Genomic DNA, 25,755 nt, shown 5'->3' with positions numbered 1-25,755 from the left:
GAAGAGAAGGAGAGAGCACAGAGACAAATAAAGAGAAGAGAAGGAGAGAGCACAGAGACAAATAAAGAGAAGAGAAGGAGAGAGCACAGAGAAATAAAGAGAAGAGAAGGAGAGAGCACAGAGAAATAAAGAGAAGAGAAGGAGAGCGGACAGAGAAATAAAGAGAAGAGAAGGAGAGAGCACAGAGAAATAAAGAGAAGAGAAGGAGAGAGCACAGAGAGAAATAAAGAGAAGAGAAGGAGAGCGGACAGAGAAATAAAGAGAAGAGAAGGAGAGAGCACAGAGAGAAATAAAGAGAAGAGAAGGAGAGAGGACAGAGAAATAAAGAGAAGAGAAGGAGAGAGCACAGAGAGAAATAAAGAGAAGAGAAGGAGAGCGGACAGAGAAATAAAGAGAAGAGAAGGAGAGAGCACAGAGAGAAATAAAGAGAAGAGAAGGAGAGCGGACAGAGAAATAAAGAGAAGAGAAGGAGAGAGCACAGAGAGAAATAAAGAGAAGGAGAGCGGACAGAGAAATAAAGAGAAGAGAAGGAGAGAGCACAGAGAAATAAAGAGAAGAGAAGGAGAGAGGACAGAGACAAATAAAGAGAAGAGAAGGAGAGAGCACAGAGACAAATAAAGAGAAGAGAAGGAGAGAGCACAGAGACAAATAAAGAGAAGAGAAGGAGAGAGCACAGAGAAATAAAGAGAAGAGAAGGAGAGAGCACAGAGAAATAAAGAGAAGAGAAGGAGAGCGGACAGAGAAATAAAGAGAAGAGAAGGAGAGAGCACAGAGAAATAAAGAGAAGAGAAGGAGAGAGCACAGAGAGAAATAAAGAGAAGAGAAGGAGAGAGGACAGAGAAATAAAGAGAAGAGAAGGAGAGAGCACAGAGAGAAATAAAGAGAAGAGAAGGAGAGCGGACAGAGAAATAAAGAGAAGAGAAGGAGAGAGCACAGAGAGAAATAAAGAGAAGGAGAGCGGACAGAGAAATAAAGAGAAGAGAAGGAGAGAGCACAGAGAAATAAAGAGAAGAGAAGGAGAGAGGACAGAGAAATAAAGAGAAGAGAAGGAGAGAGCACAGAGAAATAAAGAGAAGAGAAGGAGAGAGCACAGAGAAATAAAGAGAAGAGAAGGAGAGAGCACAGAGACAAATAAAGAGAAGAGAAGGAGAGCGGACAGAGAAATAAACAGAAGGAGAGAGCACAGAGACAAATAAGGAGAAGGAGAGAATGAGAAGTAAGATAGTAGACAGAGACAGCCCACTGAACCCTCACTGACCACTGGACCCTCACTGACTACTGAACCCTCACAGCCTACTGAACCCTCACTGACCACTGAACCCTCACAGCCTACTGAACCCTCACTGACTACTGAACCCTCACAGCCTACTGAACCCTCACTGACCACTGAACACTCACTGACCACTGAACCCTCACAGCCTACTGAACCCTCACAGCCTACTGAACCCTCACTGACTACTGAACCCTCACTGACCACTGAACCCTCACAGACTACTGAACCCTCACTGACTACTGTACCTTCACTGATTACTGAACCCTCACAGCCTACTGAACCCTCACTGACTACTGAACCCTCACTGACCACTGAACCCTCACAGCCTACTGAACCCTCACAGCCTACTGAACCCTCACTGACTATTGAACCCTCACAGCCTACTAATTCAAACAGCAGCCTGTAAGCTGTTCTTTATGGAGAAGACTCCGTACCAGAGCACATAGCATTCACACCAGTGAAAGAAAATGTGAAATACAATATACAAACAACATCACTTATACCATAGTCTGTCTGAATACTCGATTCTGATTGGCTGGAAGGTGTGCGTTCAAACCGCATAATGCACAGGTAGTTCCTGTCAGTTTAATCACTGTTCTAAATTAATGCACTGTCTATAAACAACTGTTACTATAGTAACATACAGTTACAGTAGACAGTTAAACTCACAGCTTCATTATTAGTAGAGACGCAGCACAGACCTTCACTGCATCGCTGTCCTCAGTGATACAGCAGCAGAGGACTGCTTTTCAGTTTAGTATTTTGTTTGTGTATTGTAGGTTTAGTTTTTAGCGGCGTGACTCGTCATCCTCGAAGAGGAATAAAGTCTCTGTCCTGACCAACTTGCCATTTATCCTTTCTCTTCTTCTCTTTATTTCTCTGTCCTTTCCTTCTCATCTTTTATTTCTCTCTCTCCTCTCCATTTCGCTTTGTATCTTTATTTCTCTCTCTCATCTCTATTTCTCTTCTTCAATGCATTTCTCTCTATATTCTCCCCCTCTCCATTTCTCTGTCCTCTCCCTCTCTTTATTTCACAGTCCTCTCCCCTTCTCTATTTCTCTGTCCTCTCCCCCTCTCTATTTCTCTGTCCTCTCCCTCTCTCGGTCCTCTCCCTCTCTCCTCTCTTTATTTCACTGTCCTCTCCCTCTCTCGGTCCTCTCCCTCTCTCCTCTCTTTATTTCTCTGTCCTCTCCCTCTCTCGGTCCTCTCCCTCTCTCCTCTCTTTATTTCTCTGTCCTCTCCCTCTCTCCTCTCTTTATTTCACTGTCCTCTCCCTCTCTCCTCTCTTTATTTCTCTGTCCTCTCCCTCTCTCCATTTCTCTGACCTCTCCCTCTCTCCTCTCTTTATTTCTGTGTCCTCTCCCTGTATCCATTTCTCTGTCCTCTCCCTCTCTTTATTTCTCTGTCCTCTCCCTATTTCTCTGTCCTCTCCCTCTCTCCATTTCTCAATGTCCTCTCCCTCTCTATTTCTCTCTGTCTCTTCTCTTTCTCTCCTTCTCTCCCTCTCTCCATTCTCTTCCTCTTTGCACCCGGAGTGCTTTTTGCTCCCGCATGGACTTACGCTCATAGTTCTCTGGACCTAAAATGCAAACACTGCAGATGAAAAGGAAACAAAATGCTTTTACCAATAAACTCCTTAAAAGGGCTTGACCTTGAGAAGACAAATAAAGCCAGTGAAAATTCAGGTTCCCAAAACAGCTAGATGTAAAAATGCACTAGTGTTTGCATGTGGTGCGTTACACAAACACAAGGTTTTAATCCTTAATAACTCATCGTGTACCATTTCTGTTTGCTTCTCCACCGCATTCTGCAAACAGCAGAATAAAAATAAACAGGCAAAGAGGTGGTGTGTCAGAAAATACACACACGCATACACACACACAGCTGTGTGAGAAGCCAAAACAAGCACCAGTGAGCACTGATCAAACTGTGAAAGTGAAAATTCGTTTTAAATGGCTTTTAATAAAGTGATGTTAAAGTGAGATTGTTTGCCAGTGTGCACTCTCTCACCTTGGGCGGCTTGAAGGGGTAGTCTGGCGTGAAGGCGATGTCGAGGAAGAAGACTCCTCCCTCGTACACGGAGCCTGGAGGACCCAGGATGGTGGACCTCCACTCGTAGATGTTGTCTCCTTTCGGGCCGGCGCTGAAAACACAACACGTTGCGGATTTAAAGCAGTGTCAACGCTGCGTTCGCAGGAGCGTTCATTTTCTGTGTATGTGTGCGACACGGAGCTGTGGTGTGAACTGATATTTTCTCAGTATGCAATTTAAGTACGATGCAGTGAAGCGACAAATCCAAATGACCGGCTCGAATGATTCCTGCAGCGCGCGTGGTCCGATGTTTCTTCAGTTCCCAACTCATCATTAGTTCCTACCTAAAATTAGCTGATTTCAAAAATGATTTCACTTCATCCTGTTATATATGACTAGAGATCTGAATCCCAGTATCGGATATCAGATCCTGAAACAAATGGCAGCGGTTACAACTGGATTTTTTGGAACTGGATATGTTTAGGCTACATATGTAAGGAATAATTGACGACAGGCCGTTGAATTATTAGAAAATAATGCACACCCGAGGTGGTAATGCAGTCACAACGTGAAGTGGAGTGCATTAAAATAGCGTAACGCACACCTAGTCGTGGATTATCCCGCTTACACTGTGGCCACTTGCCTGTATTGACAAGTTAAAGCGGTCATTGATGTGTGCAAAATGTGACTGAAAGGATAAAAATAACGGTTAATGTTTGTTGGTTATTTTATATCCGAATCGTTAGATCTACAATTCTGTTCATTCTATAATCATAGACAGAGATAAAGTAGTGCAATAAGATTCTATTTATTTCAATTAATTATAATAAATAGTTATTAGAGAGAGAGAGACAGAGCAAGAGAGAGAGACTAAAAAGACTAGTGAGAGAGAGAGAGAGCGAGAGACTAAAAAGACTAGAGAGAGAGAGAGAGACTAAAAAGACCAGAGAGAGAGAGAGAGAGAGCGAGAGACTAAAAAGACTAGAGAGAGAGAGAGAGAGAGAGACTAAAAAGACCAGAGAGAGAGAGCGAGAGACTAAAAAGACTAGAGAGAGAGAGAGAGAGACTAAAAAGACCAGAGAGAGAGAGAGACTAAAAAGACCAGAGAGAGAGAGAGAGAGAGACTAAAAAGACCAGAGAGAGAGAGAGAGCGAGAGACTAAAAAGACTAGAGAGTGAGAGAGAGAGACTAAAAAGACCAGAGAGAGAGAGCGAGAGACTAAAAAGACTAGAGAGAGAGAGAGAGAGAGAGAGAGAGAGAGAGAGAGAGCAAGCGAGAGAGGGAGAGAGACTAAAAAGACCAGAGAGAGAGAGCGAGAGAGAGAGAGAGAGAGAGATAGAGAGAGGGAGAGAGAGAGATAGAGAGAGGGAGAGAGAGAGACAGCAAGGGAGAGATAGAGAGAGCGAGAGAGAGAGAGAGATAGAGAGAGGGAGAGAGAGAGATAGAGAGAGGGAGAGAGAGAGACAGCGAGGGAGAGATAGAGAGATAGAGAGAGCGAGAGAGATAGAGAGCGAGAGAGAGAGAGATAGAGAGAGGGAGAGAGAGATAGAGAGAGGGAGAGAGAGAGACAGCGAGGGAGAGATAGAGAGATAGAGAGAGCGAGAGAGAGAGCGAGAGAGATAGAGAGAGCAAGAGAGAGAGATTGTTCGTGTGTGAATTAATCTAATCTGTGCCGCGCCTCTACTAATAATGCAGCTGTGAGTTTAACTACTGTAATCTACTGTAACTGTATGTTACTATGGTAACAGTTGTTTATAGGCAGCACATTCATTTCGAACGGTGATTAAACTGACAGGAACTACCTGTGCATTATACGGTTCGAACGCACACCTTCAGAATCGAGTATTCAGACAAACCATGGTATAAAAAGTGATTGTTTTTGCTTTTGTTAGGACTGATTTTATTATATATTATTATATTTACATATTCATGCAAGTGATTTTCCTGTGAAAGAGTTGAACTGTGCTTCAGTTACAAAAAACAACAACAACAACAACAACAACAACAAAAAACAGTTTAAAGCCAAGTAGCATTTAAAGAAAACGATATCAATCAGCTGATAGTCAAGGTTTCAGTATCAGGTTCGGAAAAAAAAAAGTGGTATTGTTCCATCTCTATGTACGAACTCTGATTAAAAGCTTGGACAGAAGTAGTGGAGATAGTTGGTGCCTTTGGTACCTTTCGTGTTTTACATAGCTGGTACAGTTAGCTTGTACAAAACTAGTACAAAGCCTAGTATGTAATAACTAGCTTAATATAGCTAATATTTTTTCATCAGTACTTAAACAAACAAACAAACAAACAAACAAACAAACATCCATTTTCTGTACCGCTTATTCTACATAGGGTCGTGGGGAGCCTGGAGCCAATCCCAGGGGACTCGGGGGACACCCTAGACAGGGTTTCAACCCATCGCATGGCACAATCGCACACACGCATTCACACACTACGGACAATTTAGAAATCAGCCCACAACGCATGTCTTTGGACTGGGGGAGGAAACCCGAGTACCCGGAGGAAACCCCTCGAAGCACAGAGGGAACCCCCAAGGTTCCCCAAGGCACCCCAAGTGGTGTGAGGCAAACGTGCTAACCACTTAGCCACCATGCCCCCAAACAAACAAACAAACATTGTTAGACAGTACACGCCCACAAGATTCAACCTACATGCGACACATGCGCACGTCAGGTTAAATTTAAGATGAAAGACGCTTAAAAGTATCAATAATTACTTCCTGTTTGGTTTAAGTGTTCGGGCTGCTGCGATGTTTAACCACGTGTGTCCCGTTCTGAGCATATTCGCATGACTAACACTCGTACAGCAGCCGAAATGTGAAAAGAGCCAATAAACACACTCAGTTGAACGTCACATGCTATTCATGAACCAAAAGTGAGATCATAGTGACAAAGTGAACAAGGCACACACACACACACAGCTCTGGACAGCTGCTACCAGAAGGACACCACTGTTCAACTCTCGTTCCCTCCCTCCACCGCAAAGAGCAGCTGATCTTATTCTGGATCCCATACACGACTCCGCCAGCTGCCCCGGACTTTTTTCCCCCTCCTACAGACGCTGAGCGTGATCCAAACTCGCTTTTTCAGCAGCTTAGTGTAATGGCTGGGGACGTGGAGCGGACTGAGGCAGAGAAGGGAACAGATGAGTGGGTGAGGGAAAGGAATACGGAGAACAGAAAAAAAAAAAAGAGAGACAGGAACTAATAATGGAGAGGGGGGAAAAAAGAACAAAGAACTATAAAAGGAAGGATACTATGAGAATGAGTGAAAGGAATGATAGAGAGAAGAGAGACAGATTTAAAGGGAAGGAAAGGAGTGTGTGTGTGTGTGTGTGTGTGTGTGTGTGTGTGTGTGTGTGTGTGTGTGTGTGTGATAAATCTGCTCATGTGTGACAGGAAGCTGTGTGTAAAGCAGCACTACTTCGTATTTTCGGCTTTCAGCTTAGGCTTAGAAAACAGCACAGACACTTCATTTTTTTCCTCTCTCCCTCTCCGTCAATCCGTTATTCTTTCGATCTGAGCTGGGAAAGTGGGCCAAACTGTCAGCCTCGTGTGTGTGTGTGTGTGTGTGTGTGTGTGTGCTTTTTCAGATGCCCCACACTACTGCTGGCTACCCAGAACTCCCTTCTACTGACCACAGCCATTTTACATGCGGCACATCTGGAGCTGCTTTGAGATGGCAGGCACCACATCTCTCTTTTCCCTGCCGTGTGTGTGTGTGTGTGTGTGTGTGTGTGTGTTAGAAGCTGTATGTCTGCCAGATACCCAAGTCTGAACTTTGCTCTCTCTCTCTCATGTGAAAATCACACTGATGAAAGAAGAACAACGGTCAAACACAAAAAACATCATGTTTCATAGACGCTTTGTACTAAACACTCCACTGTAAAAAATCACAACGTGGGCTCCCCCCCCATCCCCCTCCCCCTTCCCCACTCCCATGCAGCTCTTTTATAAAATTCTGAACATGCAAATTAAAACCTTAATGGAATTATGTTGTTTTTCTATGCATGGCTGAGGTGGAAATGAAATGGACTAACGATAAAGATGAGTGATAAACAGTTAAACCAGGGGCGTTAGCTGGACTGTTAGTCAAACGCGGCTGAGCCCAGATTCTTCTCAATCAAAAAACATTTAAAAACGTGCTTCTAAATAGACTGCTTACATTTTTTCTTCTTGCATGTGAGGGCTATTGGCTTAAAAAAATGTGAAGATTGGACACAAAGTTGAATTTATCATAAAACTTGCATCGGGTGTCGTCACTGTTTGCAGAACTACTAGAGTGATAAAATATACAACTTTTTGGCTATCTAATACGAGACTAGGCTAGTTTGGTGTCGCTAGCCAAGTGGAGGCACAGCTAAGCTATCAGTGTATGGGTTTAGCTGCTACAGAGCCATGCCGAGTACGTTATCTGTCCTTATGCTCTGCTCATATCATGTTCACGTCACTTAGAACTCATACAGACATTTACACACCTCGTTTTCCTGCTCAGCATCAGAGGATGTTACTGTTTCAGTTTCAACCACTTTACTAGTTAAAAAAGTAAATAAATAATAATAAATCTTCGTATATCCATTTCTCCCTCACACTAACCGCTAGCATTAGGCAGAACTGAGAGCTGTCAGCCAATAAGACACGAACATTTCCATGTATTTTCCTGTAAACCCTGTCTGCTTGGTTTCGCCTCTGTTCACTGAAGATATAAAATCACAACACCGCCGTCTTCTTTAACTGACGTTCAGTTACACAGCGACAAACCGCTCCAAGTGGAGAATTATTCAGGGCTAAAATAAAGATCCCTTTCCAGAACCTTCACACTAACTGTTCCTCAGTGGTGGAATGAACTTCCCAACCTCAGTAAGTCATCTTGGATAAAAGCGTCTGCTAAACATCAAGAAAATCAGACCCTACCTCACCGAACAGGCTACACAGATACTAGTCCAGGCTCTTGTTATCTCGAAACTGGACTACTGCAACGCACTACTCTCGGGCCTCCCAGCCAGCTCCATCAAACCCCTTCAGATGATTCAGAATGCTGCAGCATGACTCGTCTTCAACCAGCCCAAAATAACCCAAGTCACACCCCTCTTCATCTCCCTCCACTGGCTTCCTGTAGCCGCCCGCATCAAATTCAAGGCCTTGATGCTCACCTACAAGACCTTGTCAGGAACAGCACCCTCCTACCTCAACTCTCTCCTTGAGGTTTATGTTCCCTCTCGCAATCTCCGATCAATCAACGACCGACGCTTAGTAATACCTACTCAGCGTGGCGCAAGGTCCCTTTCCAGAACCTTCACACTAACTGTCCCTCAGTGGTGGAATGAACTTCCAACCTCAATCCGGATCGCAGAATCTCTCACCATCTTCAAAAAACAGCTAAAGACCCACCTCTTCCATGAACACCTAACCAACTCATAATAAAAATAAATAAATAAATAAACCCTTACTCCCTTACACCTCTACTCTGCACACTTTGCTTCTTCTGGAACTCAATTAATGGATCTTGTATGGCAGCACTACTTGTATTGTTCTCTGCTAGATATATTGCTTTGCTTCTATTTTCTCATTTGTAAGTCTCTTTGGATAAAAGCGTCTGCTAAATGAATAAATGTAAAAGAATAAATGTAAATGAATAAATGTAAATATAAAATAAAAGGCTGAGGTTGAATTTTTTTTCTAGCAACCAAAATTAACTGGCCAAAACCAACAATCCTAAATGAAATGGTCATTTTTGATACTTGCTTGCAAATCCTTTGCAGTCAATGACTGAAGTCTGGGACTCAGACATCACCAAATGCTGGGGTTCTTCCCTGGTGATGCTCTGCACGGCCTTTACTGCAGCGGTCTTCACTTCCTGCTTGTTTTTGTGGCGGTTTGCTTTCAGTTTTGCCTTCAGCAAGTGAAATACAGCACACAGTCTTGGGATGCTTTCGAAGTATGCTTTGGGTTATTGTCCATCTGCACTGTGACACACCGCTACATGAGTTTTGAATCTGAACAGATAATATATCTCTTCAGAATTCATCCTGCTGCGGTTCAATCATCAATAAATACACGGGAACCGGTTCCACTTACAGCCACACACGCACGCCATAAGATGAGCAGATCCTTCCCTTCTCTATGCTCTTCTCTTCCGATCATTCTAGTACAAGTTGACGTTTGTTTCATCTGTCCGTAGGATGTTTTTTGTAAAGACATGTTTGGTAAACTCTAATCTGGTCTTCTTGTTCTTGAGGCTTACCAACAGTTTAAATCTGGTGGTAAATGCTCGCTATTTAGTTTGGTGAAGTCTTCTCTTGATTGTTGACTTTGGCACAGATACACATACTTCCTGGAGGGTGTTCCTGATCTGGCTAATTGCTGCGAAGGAATGTTTCTTCACCAAGGAAAGAATTCTACCGTCATCCACCATGACAGTTGTTTTCCTTGGTCTTCCAGGCCTTTTTGTTGTTCCTGAGCTCACCAGTGCATTCTTTCTGTTTAAGAATGGACTGAATAGTCCATTTGGCCACACCTAATGTTGCTGACAGCTCTCTGATGGGTTTGTTTTGATTCTCCAGGACAACGGTGGCTTGCTTCACTGGCAGTGACAATCCACTGCACTTCATATTGAGAGTTAACAACAACGGATTCCAAATGTCACATTTAAAACCATCTCTGCTTACTTTTAAGTTACATGATAAGTACACATGCACCGATGTATCGGCCGATACCGATTATCAATTTTTCATCAACCGAAGGCTATTTTTCATGCTATGGACCGATAGCGTAAAAACATCCGATGAGCAGATTATATCCTGTCAATCAAAAGAGGGCGGGAAAACACATGGATTTCATGCTGTGTGTAAAGATGATGTCTTTTGTGTGGAATGATGACAAAACTGCAGTTTGTAAGCTCTGTAATCTCTGCACTGCTAATATTTTACACCGGACACTGCAGCAGTGAAGCGGGAGTTTCGGCGTCGAGTCTAATTTTCTTTTTTCCCCCCCGCGCTGCCTGCTCGGCCTCACGCTGAATTAAAGCGCCAGTACACCGTTGAAAAACAGTATATATTGCACGGAAAAATATATTTGTAGAGTAGAGTATTTCATATGCAGTTAATGTTAATATATAAAAAAGTTGATATTATATATTACCAGTTTGATGTCAGTGATAAAGTAGAAATGCTTTTGTTTGAGGTGAGTGAATGTGAAGCCTAACAGGAGGTTTTCTAGAATTCAGTCGATGTTAATATGAATTAATGACATTCAATAAGTTAATAATCTTACTTTAATCTTCAGAATTTAGTTCATGTGTTAATGTTAATTAGAGTAATGTGTTTTCTGTTTATGAGACCAGTTATTGTGAAACAACTTGTTGAAATGGAGAGAATAAAGTTTTTATTTGCATTTCCTTCAGAATTGTGGAATTAATTATTATTCATTTAAAAGAAGGTATAAAAGGCAGAACTATCGGTATCGGCCGATATCACTCTGAATAATCAGTTATCGGTATTGGCTCAGAAATTTAGTATCGGTGCATCTCTAATAATAAGGCACTAATAAAACACCTGGCCATGGAACAGCTGAACAACTGCCCAATAATTGTCCAGTTTCTTTTCTGTCCTTACAAAAAGGACTGTTCACCCCATTCGAATGCAAATCACCTTACAGCTGAAAGTCTGCACTTCATATTCACTGTTCAGTGTCAACGATGTTGGCTATTTTTGAAAACTTTGTATTTTGAAATCAGAAAAAAGTTGTAGAAGTGCTTCAAGGGTCAAAGTTCAGAAGAATGAGCGGGAATTTCAAGCAGCACCACTAGTTTCCCTCCAAACTCTATATGTCAATATACTTTTTATTATAAATTAAATTTTTTCTTCTGGATAATTTATACATGTCATTCAAATTATACCTTTCCATCTGTCTGCAAAATAATTTTTACCAAAAAAAAAAAAAAGAGCATTTAACAGAATACTTAACGGATGCTGGTGTGATTAATAACCTGAACCAATGAATAACTCTGGCGACTTAATGTAATGGCACCACGTTAAAGATCATGAATGTGATTATAGTCACAATTTCCAAAATAGAATATCAAAACATAATACAAAATCTGAAAGTCAGAAAGTCATCATATTTTGAGAACGACCCTATATTATATTAGCTACCACTTCTTAAGCCAAGGCAGTTAGATTTCAAAGCAATCAAAACATGTGAGAACCTTAACGCTTTTACGCCTTTAAGACGGATCAGTGGAGTGTGTCCTACTCTAATTATAAGTAGGGAATCAAGTCCACACTCTCAAAATGTCATGAATTAAAAAAAAAAAAAAAAAAAAGAAGCAAAAAAAAAAAAAACCTAAATAAACAGTCCAGTAAAACGGCCGAGTCAGCAGATCACAAATCCATTTGTGGATATTTTAGACAATAAAGAAGTGAATCAGTCCTTTCAGTGAAGCATGAGAATTTATAACGCTTGCTTTTAGGAAGTGCTGGTTGTAGACTGATGGCGCCTACGGCATAAAAAAAAAAAAGGAAGCAACGTGTTTTCTGATTAAAGAACTCCGAAAGAAAAAATATACAGGTTTTGGTTTGGAAAACCATGAATTTAACGGTCCAGGTGGGAAAATGATTTGCCTCTGACCACATCATCCAGACTCAAAAGAAGCCAGAAGCGCAGGTTTACAGTAGATCAGTCATCCATTTCCATTACCTGAAGCTCCTCACTACACAGAAACCACCATAAACCACTGCGGAAGTGGCACATCACAGCGTACATGAGGACAGCACTCCTCCGCCTCTTCCTTTAAACACTTCTCATTTCTACAGCCATCTGTCTCGCTCTTATTCCCCCTAAACCTAGTTCTTCTCTCAGAACTTACCCTGCCTGTTATTTTTAGTCACAGCAGAGGAAGGAATTTCAAAAAAAAAAAAATAGAAATGAAAATGTTTATAGCCCTGAGAGATCAGGGTCTGCGTGAACACTGAGGAGGAGTGTCTTCATAAGTATCCGGTTTATGGAGAAATGCACCAAAATACACAGAAACTCGCCTCCGGTAAAGAGAAAGGGAGATGGAGAATTTGCTTCTCATCATTACTGTATTAGTGAGTCAGGACTTTGTGCAGCAGTGCTCAATACACACACACACACACACACACACACACACACACACACTTGTCTATCCTTGTGACCTTCTATAGATCTAATGATTAATGTAGCTCTAAATTGAAGGAAACCTTTTTATTCTTTTTGTTTGTAAAAAAAAAATCTGTTAATTTCTGTGAGATCCATGTGGTTATGAGGACATTTGGTCCTTCTTGGTCCACAAACAAATTCACAAGCAACCACAACTACATACCGATAAACAAACTCGCACCTACCCACCCACAACCCAACACATGCTTACCCACAACCCAACACACATGCAAACACAAAACAACACACGCCCGCCCACAAGGGAAACATGCCTGTCAATAAGCCGACACACGCCCACAAACAAGCAGACACAGGCCCGCCCACAACCAAAACACGCCCACAAACAAGCTGACACACGCCCGCCCACAAGAAGGGACACACGCCCGCCCACAAGAAGGGACACACGCCCGCCCACAAGAAGGGACACACGCCCGCCCACAAGAAGGGACACACGCCCGCCCACAAGAAGGGACACACGCCCGCCACACGCCCGCCCACAAGAAGGGACACACACCCGCCCACAAGCCAAAACATGCCGACCTATAACCGGACACACAAGCTTACACACACCCACAAACAAGCCGAAACACACCCACCCACAAGGGAAACACGCCCACCCACAACCTGACACACGCCCACCGACAAGCCAAAACACGCCCGACAACAGGCCGATACATGCCCACCTATAACCCAATACACACCCAAACACAAAACACACCTACAAGCCAACACACACCCACACATGAAGACTCCCACATCCACAAACACATCCACACAAAAACACACTCCCTTTTCCACAAACACACCCACCCACAAACACACCCACATTCTCACAGCTCTGCTCTTCCTCCCTCTCTGCTTTAGGTTTTGCATGTTTAATGGATCATAATACAAGTTTTCAGTCTCTCGCCCACCGACAGACTAAAAGCGAGCAGTGAGTGAGAACAGTGGAGAGGAAGACACACAGAAAACTAGAAAGCAGTATCATTAAACCGAGACATGAACCAGCACAAATGTACTAAAGACTCAATGAGAATGAGACGGAGAGATAAAATGGAGTGAGAGAGACTAAGAGGAAAAATAAACAGAGAGAAAGCGCGAGGTCTCTGGTGAAGTCCTCAGAGTGCGTCAGCTGCAGTCTGGGCTGCGTTCCAGTTCTCACCAGCCAGAATAATAAACATGCTGTCATTCAGGCTGTGTGTGTGTGTTTAGCATGTTACATCCCCAACACTACCATGCGCACACACACACACACACACACACACACACACACACACACACACACACACACACACACATACACATACACACTCTCTCTAAACAGTCTAAGCACTTGTCTCCAAAAACACAGGGATGAATAAATGAATGATCAATTCCTTTATCGTCGGCATTATCGCAGATCAGTAGAGTTACTGACTCCACAAGTCGTTTATTATTATCTCTCCCTGTGTATAAATGATAACATATTAGAACAAGCGCGTTAATATAAACCTGCAATCTGAATTACAGTTGGTACTGCATGTTCAAAATCAGCAACTGTATTACCTGTCCAGGGTGTGCTCAGAGTTCACTGGGATGGCCGCCAGGCTCGCTGCGACCCTGTGCAGGATATTTGATTTGATTATTGATGACCTTAATCCGGCTAAAGTCGTACTCGAAGTAAACACGAATGGAATTAAGAAGTGTGGAGTACTCCTATTTTAGTCGCATTATAGACGTGTACACACCTTAATCACATTATTAACGTCGTGTGGGAGTTTTCACCGCATTTTGTGACAGGACACGTACACACACGGCAGCACTCAACCGTTTGACGGCGAACAAGAGAGCACGGCTGCGTCCGAAACCGCGTACTTACCTACTGTATAGTAGGAGAGATACATGTATTTCAGCTACTATATAGTAGGTAAGTATGCGGATTGGGACGCAGCCCACGGCTTCAAGCAGTCGTCTATTTGCACGTATGGCATGACAAATAATTAACTGCACTTGAAGCTTTCGTAAAATTAAAAATGAAACACCCAAAACTGTATACGGTACCATAACGAAGACGAATTGTATGTCGATGCGTGAAATTCTGGATGGGACGTCAGAGGGCGTGGCGCATTGACATAATGAGGTGTGCCGTTAATCGATTTATGTTCTAACGTTTAAAACAGGAACATGAAAGGAATATTCTAAAAGCGATTTATGTAAACACCTTAATCAGAATATTGTCTTATTCAGAATAAGCTCAATAATTAGATTACTGCTGTCCATGTAAACAGAGTCAGTGTTGAATCATATGTGAGAACAGAAATTCCCGTGCGTCGAACACGAGTACAGCTAAAAGGTTTCGTTTACCAACAAACATCACTGCGAAAGAGCGTGCAAAACTATTTTGTGCAAAAATAATTTAAAAAAAGCACAAAAAAAAAAAACTCATCGCAAATTTTGAAAAAACAAACAAACAAACAAACAAACAAAAAAACAGCAGCAAAATTGTTTAGCTTTTTTGGCAGCAACAATCACCAAAAAAGAAAAAAATACAAAACTTTGCGAAATCCTGTACTGGACTGATTACGTGGCGCGTCCACCCTACAAGTCCCGGTATACGAGCTGTTACTATAGTAATAGTGACACAGAACGAGTGCATTAATATGAACCTTTTGTTCATGTTTCAGCCGGGAACTACTGTCCTAACCGTACTGTTATACAAAAATAATGCACACATACTGACCAAGCAGAATCGAGCATTTAACCACACTGTGATATAAATGAAAATAATAGACTCTGGGGTGCCAACTGTATCACACTTAATTATAATAACTTCTAATAACTAATTTTGCTTGTATTTCCTCATTTGTAAGTCGCTTTGGATAAAAGCGTCTGCTAAATGAATGAATGTAAATGTAAATAACTGTGGATTGTAATTTGCACCACAGTAATAAAATGACAGACCCTCCCGGTAGCTATGCTTCCTTAGACCCAACTTTCCCAGAGATCCCTGCATCTCCGCTATACCGACATCACTTCCTGTTCCACTGATCAGCCACGTCAACCCGAGCCAAACCTCCGAATGACAAAGAATGCCTTTTTTCCGAAGGAAGGTCATTAACTGCTGAAAACCAAAACACAGGAGTCCCAGGCCCTGGTGTGAAAGTCTGGGGCATATGTTAAACAGATTCCTGCAAGCAAATACTGTGAGAAGATGTGAAGAGAAAGAAATATATATTTATTCCTACCAGTCAGCTAGTCCTTTATCAGATTGACTGCTCACTTGGTCTCAGCAGGGGTGAAATAGAGAAGGACATGTGGATCTGGTATATGTTTCATGTCAGGCTGGAGCATATTTGATAAGCATAGCGCCGAGAAATAAAGACTGAGTCACCGCAGTATTTCCCCCGCTCGTCATGACTAAGATCAGTGTGCGTGATTTTACCATTAGTAGAGCAGAGATCAGCGATGACTAAAGCACGGCTGCCATGTGAGAAACGACGCTCATATCCCGAGGCTCGCTGAAAATGAACACTGAGAGAACATGGTGGAACCTTGTATAAAACCTCAAGACATCTAAGCTTGGCATCAAGGTGTTCTTTTTAGTAATCTTCATTTTGCCAAACAAAATGTAGGTTGTCCAAAAACCAATTATTATTATTATTATTTTTTATTCATATGTGATCGTAAACACAAACAGTGAGCCTCATTGATTGTACTGTATATTAACGAATTGATTCATAAACTATTTGCAAGAGAATTCAGACAAGACATTCGGCACTCGAAAACAAAAAGGTTGTATGGCGGAAATGTTTAGTTCTATTTGGCCTATAAAAAGCGTTTACACACAGCGTTACTAAAAAGGTTACGTTTACATTAATCCGGATAGATCTGAAAAAACGGGCGTTCTCGATCGTTTGCCAAAAATAGCTCGTCCACACTGAAACGTCTGAAATGCTTACACCCCTATACTGCGCAACGGTCCAGTTCTAGCACCACATGTATGTTTAGCATGTCAGTATGTTTAGTAATAGACCAACGATGGTCCGATTGCTGCATTCGGAGCTCCAGAGCCTGCCTTTACAGAAGCAAACCCAAATTCAACTGGTAAAACGTCAGCAAAACGAGTAGAAAGGTGAGTAATGGCACCAGTATTAGACCGATATCAGCAGGAATTTCTGGATTGGATATTGTAAGGAAAAACGAACAAGTCTGATCAGATCTTGTAGCCTGAATTATCAGGGAAATTGCTTGTAATAGTAACAGTAACCACCCAAGTTACCATCGTAGGGGTGGACAAATCTCTCGACCGGGAAAACCAATGTATGTGTCTGGGCTAGTTTTATTATTCAGACAAGTAGGTTTATCCTGTCCAAGAGCCAGAGAATGAACACACTCGAGGAAATGGAGTCAAATCAATTGTGATGCAAAGCAGTCATAGAAATCTTCTGCAAGCACAACACACGGTTAAAGTCACAGTTAAATATAATGAGAGAAAATAAAGATGCTAACCAGAATTGAATAAGATCTCTTTTTTTAAATATATATATTTATATATACATGCAATTGGCCTCATTTATCAAGCTGGTTCCGAGCAGATTAATTTGTTCATATGTGCGTTTACACAAGAAATGTGGTATTCATGAAAATCCCATATACTCTGAAAAACCTTTATATCCTACTCATGCTCCTGAGTGTGTGTGTGTGTGTGTGTGTACATTTATACATAAGAAGACTAACTTCTTGATCGACTTCAAATCATATAATCTGCATGCATTACTGCACTTTTATATCTGGATTATACTGTCCAGTTTAAATTGCTTATTTTTATCACATTTACAGCATTTAGTATCTACTATTTACTTTATCTACTAAAATACTGAAAATATCTACTAAAAATATCACCGAGAACATTTTGTGAAACATTTGATATGATTGCCATTAATTAAAGAATATTAAAATAAAGAAAGAAAGTGAGGCAACACAAACCCTGTAAATGAAGAAAAATAAAACTAATCATTAAATTATGTCAGAAGAAATGCCGCTGTATAAATGGAGGATGGGCCGGTCTGTTTGTAGCCATAAACCGTAAACAAACACCTCAGCTGACGGAAGATTTAGCGCTCGCTTAGTAGTATAATTAGTATTTTTTTGCCATAGAAGTGAGTCAAACATAATTTCCACGTCTGTGTTTCAGGCTTTACCTTGATCATTCATTTCATGCCCCCAGCTGTCTGTGCACATGGCCTTTTATGGAGTTTGTGGGCGTCACTAAACACAGCTGTGTCGGGAACATGCTTTGCACTTTCAGCCTTTCCAAATCTTTTGTAAATCCAGTGGAAGATTTTAGCTTGGTTTGTTTCATGCAAACATTTACACACAACTTTACTCAACAACTGATAAATGGCCCATTGTGAGGACAAACAAAAAAAAAAAAAACAGCACCACCACGTCTCGTAGTCAAAACTAGACGTTGACCGATACCGGTAAGTTGTGCTGTACCTGCCGATAACCGATTAATCAACAGATTCATTTAAAATTGATACTGAATGAAAACATAACACTCAGAGTAAAATACTGCTGAAATTTTTTTTTAAAAATACACAGTACTGACTGTACCATGAAAACTGTACTGTACTTTTTAAAAATGAAATAAATAATCATATCTATTAACTATTAATAAATATTAATGTGAATAAAATATATACATCCAAACTGAACCAAAAAGTACGTGTGCAAATAACAAATAAAAATAGAGACATCCAAAATCAATCAGAAAACATTTGAATCAAATAACACAACAAAATGTGTTTTTATTTCGCCTTTTGCTAAAACAGATAGTTCCAGCTTACTAGTTAAAAAATATCAGAGTGATACTGGAATTACTCGGTACTCAAGTTTGGAAAAGTGGTATGGAGTCAATGTATAGTTTGTAAGTCAAAAGGCAAGGATCCAAATGCACACTGAACCGGTGGAAGGAGCCATTTGGACAATTTTGCCAAGGACAGGACTTAATTTAGGCAAATCCAGATGCCATGGAGGTAAAAGAATATGCATGGAGGAATGTACCCGAAATTCCCCACAGCACCCTGAGAGACTAATCTGTAACTGCCACTGAAGGTACTGCCCTTAAACACAGGCCGCAATGCCTTTAGCTTCTGTCAATTTAATGAATGACGGATGAATACTTCAGCGTTGGGCCCCGCGGCCTAATAACACGAATTAGACCTGCAGATCTAAATGATACATGCTTTTCACATAACTATAGTCCTACAAATGGGAATAATATCCTAAGGGGAAAAGCTTCATTGACACTTTCCAAAAAAAGGATGAGTACAAACACCTGCAAGGAAGATTTGCCAAAACACAGAGCTAATTAAACATTAGCGAATGTACGCTGTATACGGCACAAACAGCTAGACTAGGAAGCCTTTAGCGTTTTAGCAGTTTGTGTCGCTGCAGCTGGATAATACCTGCCATTCCAGATCAAATGCTTAATGATACGATACTGGAATGCTACTGTTCTGGTTCACATGGACACACCTTACACCACAAGTGTCGAGTTCCAACCAGGAATCCACTGACATAATGGCCCTTATTCATTATAAAGGTGTTACAATAAATGGAAAAGTGCAGTGCAGACTACAGTCATCCAAGATCCCAGGAAAGAAGTCAGTCAATCAGGGAAGAAACATTTTTTTTAACTGTAGAGCTAAAGGTGTTTCTGTCTGTGGGTGTCGCAAATAAAAATGCGTAAACCTTAAAAGGTATTAAAGCTCACAATGGAAAAATACAGTATCATTAATAAATGAACAGCTTCAGTGTAGGAAAGTATGATCCAGTAGGTTTGTCTATGACTACCATGTAGGAGTAGTGTATTTTTATTTTATTTTATTTTATTTTTTTTATTTATTTATTTTTTTATTTATTTAATCGAAATCTGGTAGAAAACTGAGCAGGCACTTGGAGGCAGTTATGGAAGCTGCATTTATAGCTGGAATTTTATTCATTTTGGAACTCGAATAGGTCGTATTTAAGTGAAGTCAGATTGAATTAATCTTGGCGAGCCAAGTTTCCATCCTGAACAAATAAACTAATATAAATAAAACACACGTAATGAAGCTAAAGCCGTAAAAAGTGTTTTAGTGTTGATGTGAAATTGGGTAATAACCATTAAAAAGCCTGCCATGATATCCATAAAACTCAATGAAAGGACTAATCAGCTGATAAATATTTGAATTCACATTTCTATCTTATTTGTAAAACATATGTAAAGTACTTGTTTCAGTTAAAGGAAACCATCACCCTGAAGTACACTAAATATATTTATATTGTAGCATTTGTGACGTGTTGTGATTCTGGTCTCAGTGCTGTATTCCTGCTATTCACGTGATAGGTTAACGGTAGGCGAGATCTGCAGTAGGTGAGAAAATGTCAACAAAATCCAAGAAATCCAGCAATGGAAGTAGTGGAGAAAGCAAACGTTGGACTCAAAATTCCAGAAGTTATGGCAGGGACTCAGCTCGGCTGGTTAGCCATCTGCGAGACGAGAACAAACGCACTAACGTGTTAGCATGAAAGTTGAAGCTTTGGAAGCTGACCTGTTTGAGCAGAGCACACAGATGAGGAGGTGAGAGAGAGCTGGACACACTAAAAGACTAAAAGCGCTGCTGCATCACTCTCTTTAGGTAGAGATGAACCAAGGACTAAATCCCACTGGCACCGTTATCAGCAGGAAGTCAAATAGCATTGTGGATAATTAACCGAAGTATAAATTGACCGACTAAAAATAAGTTTAGTGGATTTTTCCTTTAAAGACACTGACCGTGATCCCGCAGCTTGGCCATGACCTTACAGAAAAGTGCAAATGTCATCCTGCAGCTCTCGCCTGGTTTCCCACTGAAGCTAAGCAGGGTTGAGTCTGGCCAGTACCTGGACAGGAGACCTCCTGGGGAAAACAAAGGTTGCTGCTGAATGTGGTTTTAGTGAGGCGAGCATAGTGGTGCTCACTGTGGGTCCCAATGCCCCAGTATAGTGACGGGGACACTTTACTGTGAAACAGCATCGTCTTTCGGATGAGACGTTAAACCAAGGTCTTGACTCTCTGCGGTTAAAAATCCCAGGACACTTCTCATAAAAGAGTAGGGGTATAACTCCGGTGTCCTGGCGAAATTCCCCCATTATCTATCATAATAATCTCCATCTCTGAATTGGCTACTCCCGTCTCCAAAAATAGCTGGAGTGTGGTGGGCGTCCTGGCGCACTATGGCTGCTGTCGCATCATCCAGGTGGACGCTACACACTGGTGATGCTTGAGGAGATTTCCCCTCATACAATGTAAAGCTCTTTGAGTGCCTAGAAAAGCGCTATATAAATCTAAGGAATTATTATTATTATTCATTATAAATTATCTATAAACCATCAAATCAGTTTATAACCAGCAACCAATACAATTCAGCCCAAACGATACCAATTAAACTCTACACTCTCTAGCATGTAATGACTAGAGTTAATTAAACACATTTCTGACTAATTAAGTCTTGAAATATATTCATATTCATGCTAGTTAAAAAAAAAAAAAAACCCAGGGGAATTCTGTTTTGAGACGCCACTGAAGAGGCCGAAGGTGGTTAATAAGAGAGTGTATGCACCGCTATGTAGGCTACGCGTCCTGACAAGTGTGACAGGGATCCTGTGTACTTCTTGAGCTGGAGTGGACACTGTAAAAGGCAGCAGGAGAGAGGACAAAATCCCCACTGGCCCCCTGCAGAGAAAAGGCTCTTTTCAGGTCTTTGTGGCTCAGGTTAAAAGACCCGTGTGTCAGCTTGTGCCAAGCTTTTGTCCTTCCTCATTTGGGCGAGAAAGAAAGCAAGAAAAGTACAACACGGGCAGTCCGAGAGATTCGACAGGACGTCCAAGTTGACGCGTGATCGTTGCGACCGGTCTCTCAGTCTCGACAATCCTCCTTTAAATCCAACCTGACCCTGCTGTAGAGCTGGCGACCTCTGACCTTTGGATAAGCAGTAAACCAATTGTAACAAGTCCCCATTGGCTCGGGTGGCGTCGCCTAGCAACCCCTCCCGGGGTGGGGGGTGGGATGAGCTATCCCTGTGTTGCCGCAGGCGAGGATTTCCATGGAAACGACACTGAATCGCAACACGACAGGACAGGACTGCTGCCATCGGACGCTGTACAATTACCACTGGAGGATTACGAAGCACTAGCACTCTTCTTGCATCACGAGGAACGGGGAATGTAGCAGCACCCAACTGTAACCACAGCAGATTCTTATACACGTCTACACATACATTCATTCATTGTATACATCTCCAACACGTATTTAATGTAGCTACAGGTACCACTTTTCCCCAATCAGAACATCTTTTATTGGATTATTTTCCATACAGTCTAGTTAGACTATGATGTGAACATTTGGGTTTAACTTCACTGTTCACGTTCATCTCCAACAATAAAACATTTACGGTTTCTAATAAAGGAGCATTAAAAGGCTCCAGAAACCCCCTTTACCCATTCTACTCGAGTCGTTTCCTTATGCTGCAATCCAAAAATAATCTACCGCATACGCTCACAGGCCATTGGATACGCCTGCTTATTCGTGCAGTTATCCAATCACGTTGCAGAATGAAATCATACAGCTTTAGTTAATATTCACATCGAACATCAGAATGGGGGAAGAAATGTGATCTTGGCATAGTTGCTGGTTTGAGTTTTTCAGAAACTGCTCATCTCCTGGGATTTCCACACACTAAAACAGTCTCTAGGGTTTACACGGAATGGGGCGAAACACAAAAAACATCCAGTGAGCAGCAGTTCTGCGACTGGAAACACCTTCTTGATGAGAGAGAGAGAGATAGAGAGAGAGAGAGAGGTCAGAGGAGAATGGAAAGACTGGTTCGAGCTGACAGGAAAGCTGGAGTAACTCAAATACCTAGTCTTTACAACCGTGGTGATCAGAAAAGCATCTCGGAATGCACGACATGTTAAATCTTGTTTCGCTACAGCACCAGAAGTCCGGATCGTGTTCCAGTCCTGTCAGCCAGGAACTGCGGGAGGCTTCAGTGGACAACTGGATCAGGCGGCATTTTTTCCCCAATCTCCAAACGCTCCGAATAAATGGTGTTATTTGACACTTATGTCACATAAGCAAAGCGATAGATCAAGCGGAAAGGGACAGTTAGTGTGAAGGTTCTGGAAAGATACCTTGAGCCACGCTGAGTAGGTAAATTAATTAATTAATCGATCGCGGATTGTGTGAGGGAACGTAGGCCTTCAGGAGAGAGTTGAGTTGAGGTAGGAGGGTGCTGTTCCAGACAAGGTCTTGTAGGTGAGCATCAAGGCCTTGAATTTGATGCGGGCGGCTACAGGAAGCCAGTGGAGGAAGATGAAGAGGGGTGTGACTCGGGCTCTTTTGGGCTGGTTGAAGACGAGTCATGCTGCTACATTCTGAATCATCTGAAGGGGTTTGATGGAGCTGGCCGGGAGGCCCGAGAGTAGTGCGTTGCAGTAGTCCAGTTTTGACACGACAAGCGCTTGGACTAGTAATGTATCAATTTTTTTATGACTGCTCGACCTGAAATCTCCCCTTAGTCATTCCTCTGATACAACAAACTCTTGCAAACCGCAAACCAGAGAACAAGTCAAGTGAGAGTCCTTCTGTTCTTTACACACAACCTTGCATGGCATTTCCTGCAATCTGATCATCCGTTAAGTGACAGAAATGTGTAAAATACATATATATTTTGTTCTATTTTGTCGCATTATTATACTAGTCGATTTGTGAGCGTCCTCAGTCATCAACATAGGGAAGTTGATGAGTGAGGAAATGAAAGAGGGTTCGACAGGAAATCTCTGACTTTCACTTGCAGTACTAGAGCAAATAAATTGCGGTTATTAAAAAGAAAGAAAGAAAGAAAAAACCTAGTGTTTAATCACACCATCTGCTAATATTTATTTACTGAATTCGATGTGCAGCAGCCAGAGTGTGTATGACAATCCCTCTTTACTTCCATAAACAGTGCAGCTTAATAAATGAACAACTTCATCTCTATTTCTGCTCCATTAGTGCTTTCATCCTATGGTTCTTAAAGCCCAAATTATCGCATATATTTCTGCTGCGTTAGTCAGTGAAACCGCTCAAGCTTTACAATCCTGTACTGCTGTGTGGGACGTTTTCCTCTATCTCCTACGACCAGGACTGGTAATGTGCCCATACATCCATGCACACACGCACAAACACAAACACACACACATACAGCTACAGCTACCAAGAACCCCTCAACCCTCGCAGAAAAGCACACACTACAGAAGATTAATTCCTCTCATTTTCAGCCCACATGCATCTTTAAAAGATCTTTTTTGTCTGGCAGAACGCTTCCCTTCATCTCCCGCTCCTTTCATCAAGATGATTAAACCCTGACCAACAGGCTGAATAATGCGCAGACTGTGTGGAGTAGCACCAGACAGAAATTATCCACTGCACCTCTAGAGACCTGCAGAAAGAAAAAGAAAAGGAAAGAAAAAAACCTCTCTCTAGTCATCCAACACGGTTATACGCTAGAAGTCCTTGACGGGAGAATGAAATGAGAATTAGAAAAGGCAGCGTGGATACGAGAAGATACGACTGGAACTCAAAGATCTCTTTGACATCGGTGTAGACTCTCCACTCGGTATCATAGCTCTCTTCAGACTCTAAATACATATCTACACAAGCATCTCCAAAGCTGTTTAAGTGATGAAAACAATACTTCTCTGCTTATTAACATGTGTGTGTGTGTGTGTGTGTGTGTGTGTGTGTGTGTGAAGAAGGCTCTCTAATCTGAGCTGCAGGATGAATCATGTTAATGCGAGCACATAGAAGAACTCAACTGAAACTTAATGGATCTGTCAGCTGGATAAAACACACACACACACACACACACACACACACACACACACACATATGTATGTACATACATATTATATATATATATATATATATATATATATATATATATATATATATATATATAACCAAAACATAAAAAAACCAAAACATCTGGGTGGGGTGGGGTGGGGTGAGATGGGGGGGGGGGGTTCGGGTGTTGTGGGGAGGGCACAGTGGAACTTTAAATGCCTGCTGGGCTAACTCATTTATCATTCATCCACCCCTGCAAAGCTATGTGTCCTATTCGTTATACATTTCTGGAGTATCTCCTTCTATCAAAAGCCAAACTATAATAAAATATTAACACCTGCACAGCAGTAAATTCTACCATGTATCCCAGGCTGTAATCAGACTCATTCTAAAACTGCCTTAAAGTCTGACATGCTGACTTCTACTGCATCAGCAGCGGGTACAACTGAATCCCCTGTAAAGGGTACGCAATCATGTCCACCCTCGTTAAATCTGGGAGCAGCAGGATATATAATTGAATCACTTTTTTTTTTTTTTTTAATGACACAGCACCATGCCAGAGCTATATTGAGTGCAGCAACCGTGTACTCCCGCTACTGCCGTATCCCTTCACCATTCTATCTCCAATCTGCTCACCAGCCGATTCCCACCCACCAGCCAGCTCTCACCGATCACATGACAGCTATTAACTGGCGAGGCTGAAGGCTTACCCATGCTTCCTCTGAGACATGGCATAAAAAGCCAGCCTTTTTAAACCGCTGCCCGTGCTCTGTCACCGCCGGAGGAAAGCGCGATCTCCCCTCTTACACATACATGATCTCAAAGATGCCAATGCTTGTCTAGTGTCACTTTGATTGACAGGGGAGAAAGAGTACTCCATCCCTCCCACCCAGAAAGCATGGGTCAATTTTCCTCTCTGGATTCACACTCCCAATTAGCATGAAGTCGTTTGACTTGGTGCAAGTTTGGCAGGACAAAAGGGAATGGGTTCATTCATAGCACTGTCCCATATCTTCAGCATTATGAGTAGCCTGTCACCCAGGACAAGTAGAGTTCCTGTTTTTATTCGTAGATGCCCAGCGGACAAGCAAAACAAACCCTAATGACAACATATACCTTGTTGATTTTTTTGCCAACCCAAACGTTTTCCTTTGGAACGTAGCTCTGTTTAAACGCAGCATCCGAATCCCACGCCTGCTGCACTACACACACTGGCCCATCCACGAACCGGCTGTCGGTAGGCCTGTCGCGATAATTACATCATATGGACGTGACCTCGATCGTTATCGCTGACCCTGATTATCGTCCATTGTGTTTACATGTTGGTTTGTTTACAGGACGATGAGTGTAACCAACATTTTAGCCATT

At 41.9% G+C, this 25,755-nt stretch overlaps 1 protein-coding gene across 1 annotated transcript in view; it reads right to left on the bottom strand.

Annotated features, from left to right (window-relative positions):
- LOC128615949 (ubiquitin-conjugating enzyme E2 E2-like) overlaps window positions 1-25,755 on the bottom strand; it is a 72,527-nt gene that overhangs the window by 11,255 nt on the left and 35,517 nt on the right. Inside the window, exon 4 of the mRNA XM_053638362.1 lies at window positions 3,284-3,416. Within this exon, the coding sequence (XP_053494337.1) occupies window positions 3,284-3,416 (133 nt within the window). The remainder of the gene's footprint in view (window positions 1-3,283; window positions 3,417-25,755) is intronic.

Source organism: Ictalurus furcatus, chromosome 12, assembly GCF_023375685.1.
Source record: "Ictalurus furcatus strain D&B chromosome 12, Billie_1.0, whole genome shotgun sequence".
NCBI lineage: Eukaryota > Metazoa > Chordata > Actinopteri > Siluriformes > Ictaluridae > Ictalurus > Ictalurus furcatus.
This window is presented reverse-complemented; position numbering and strand designations above follow the sequence as displayed.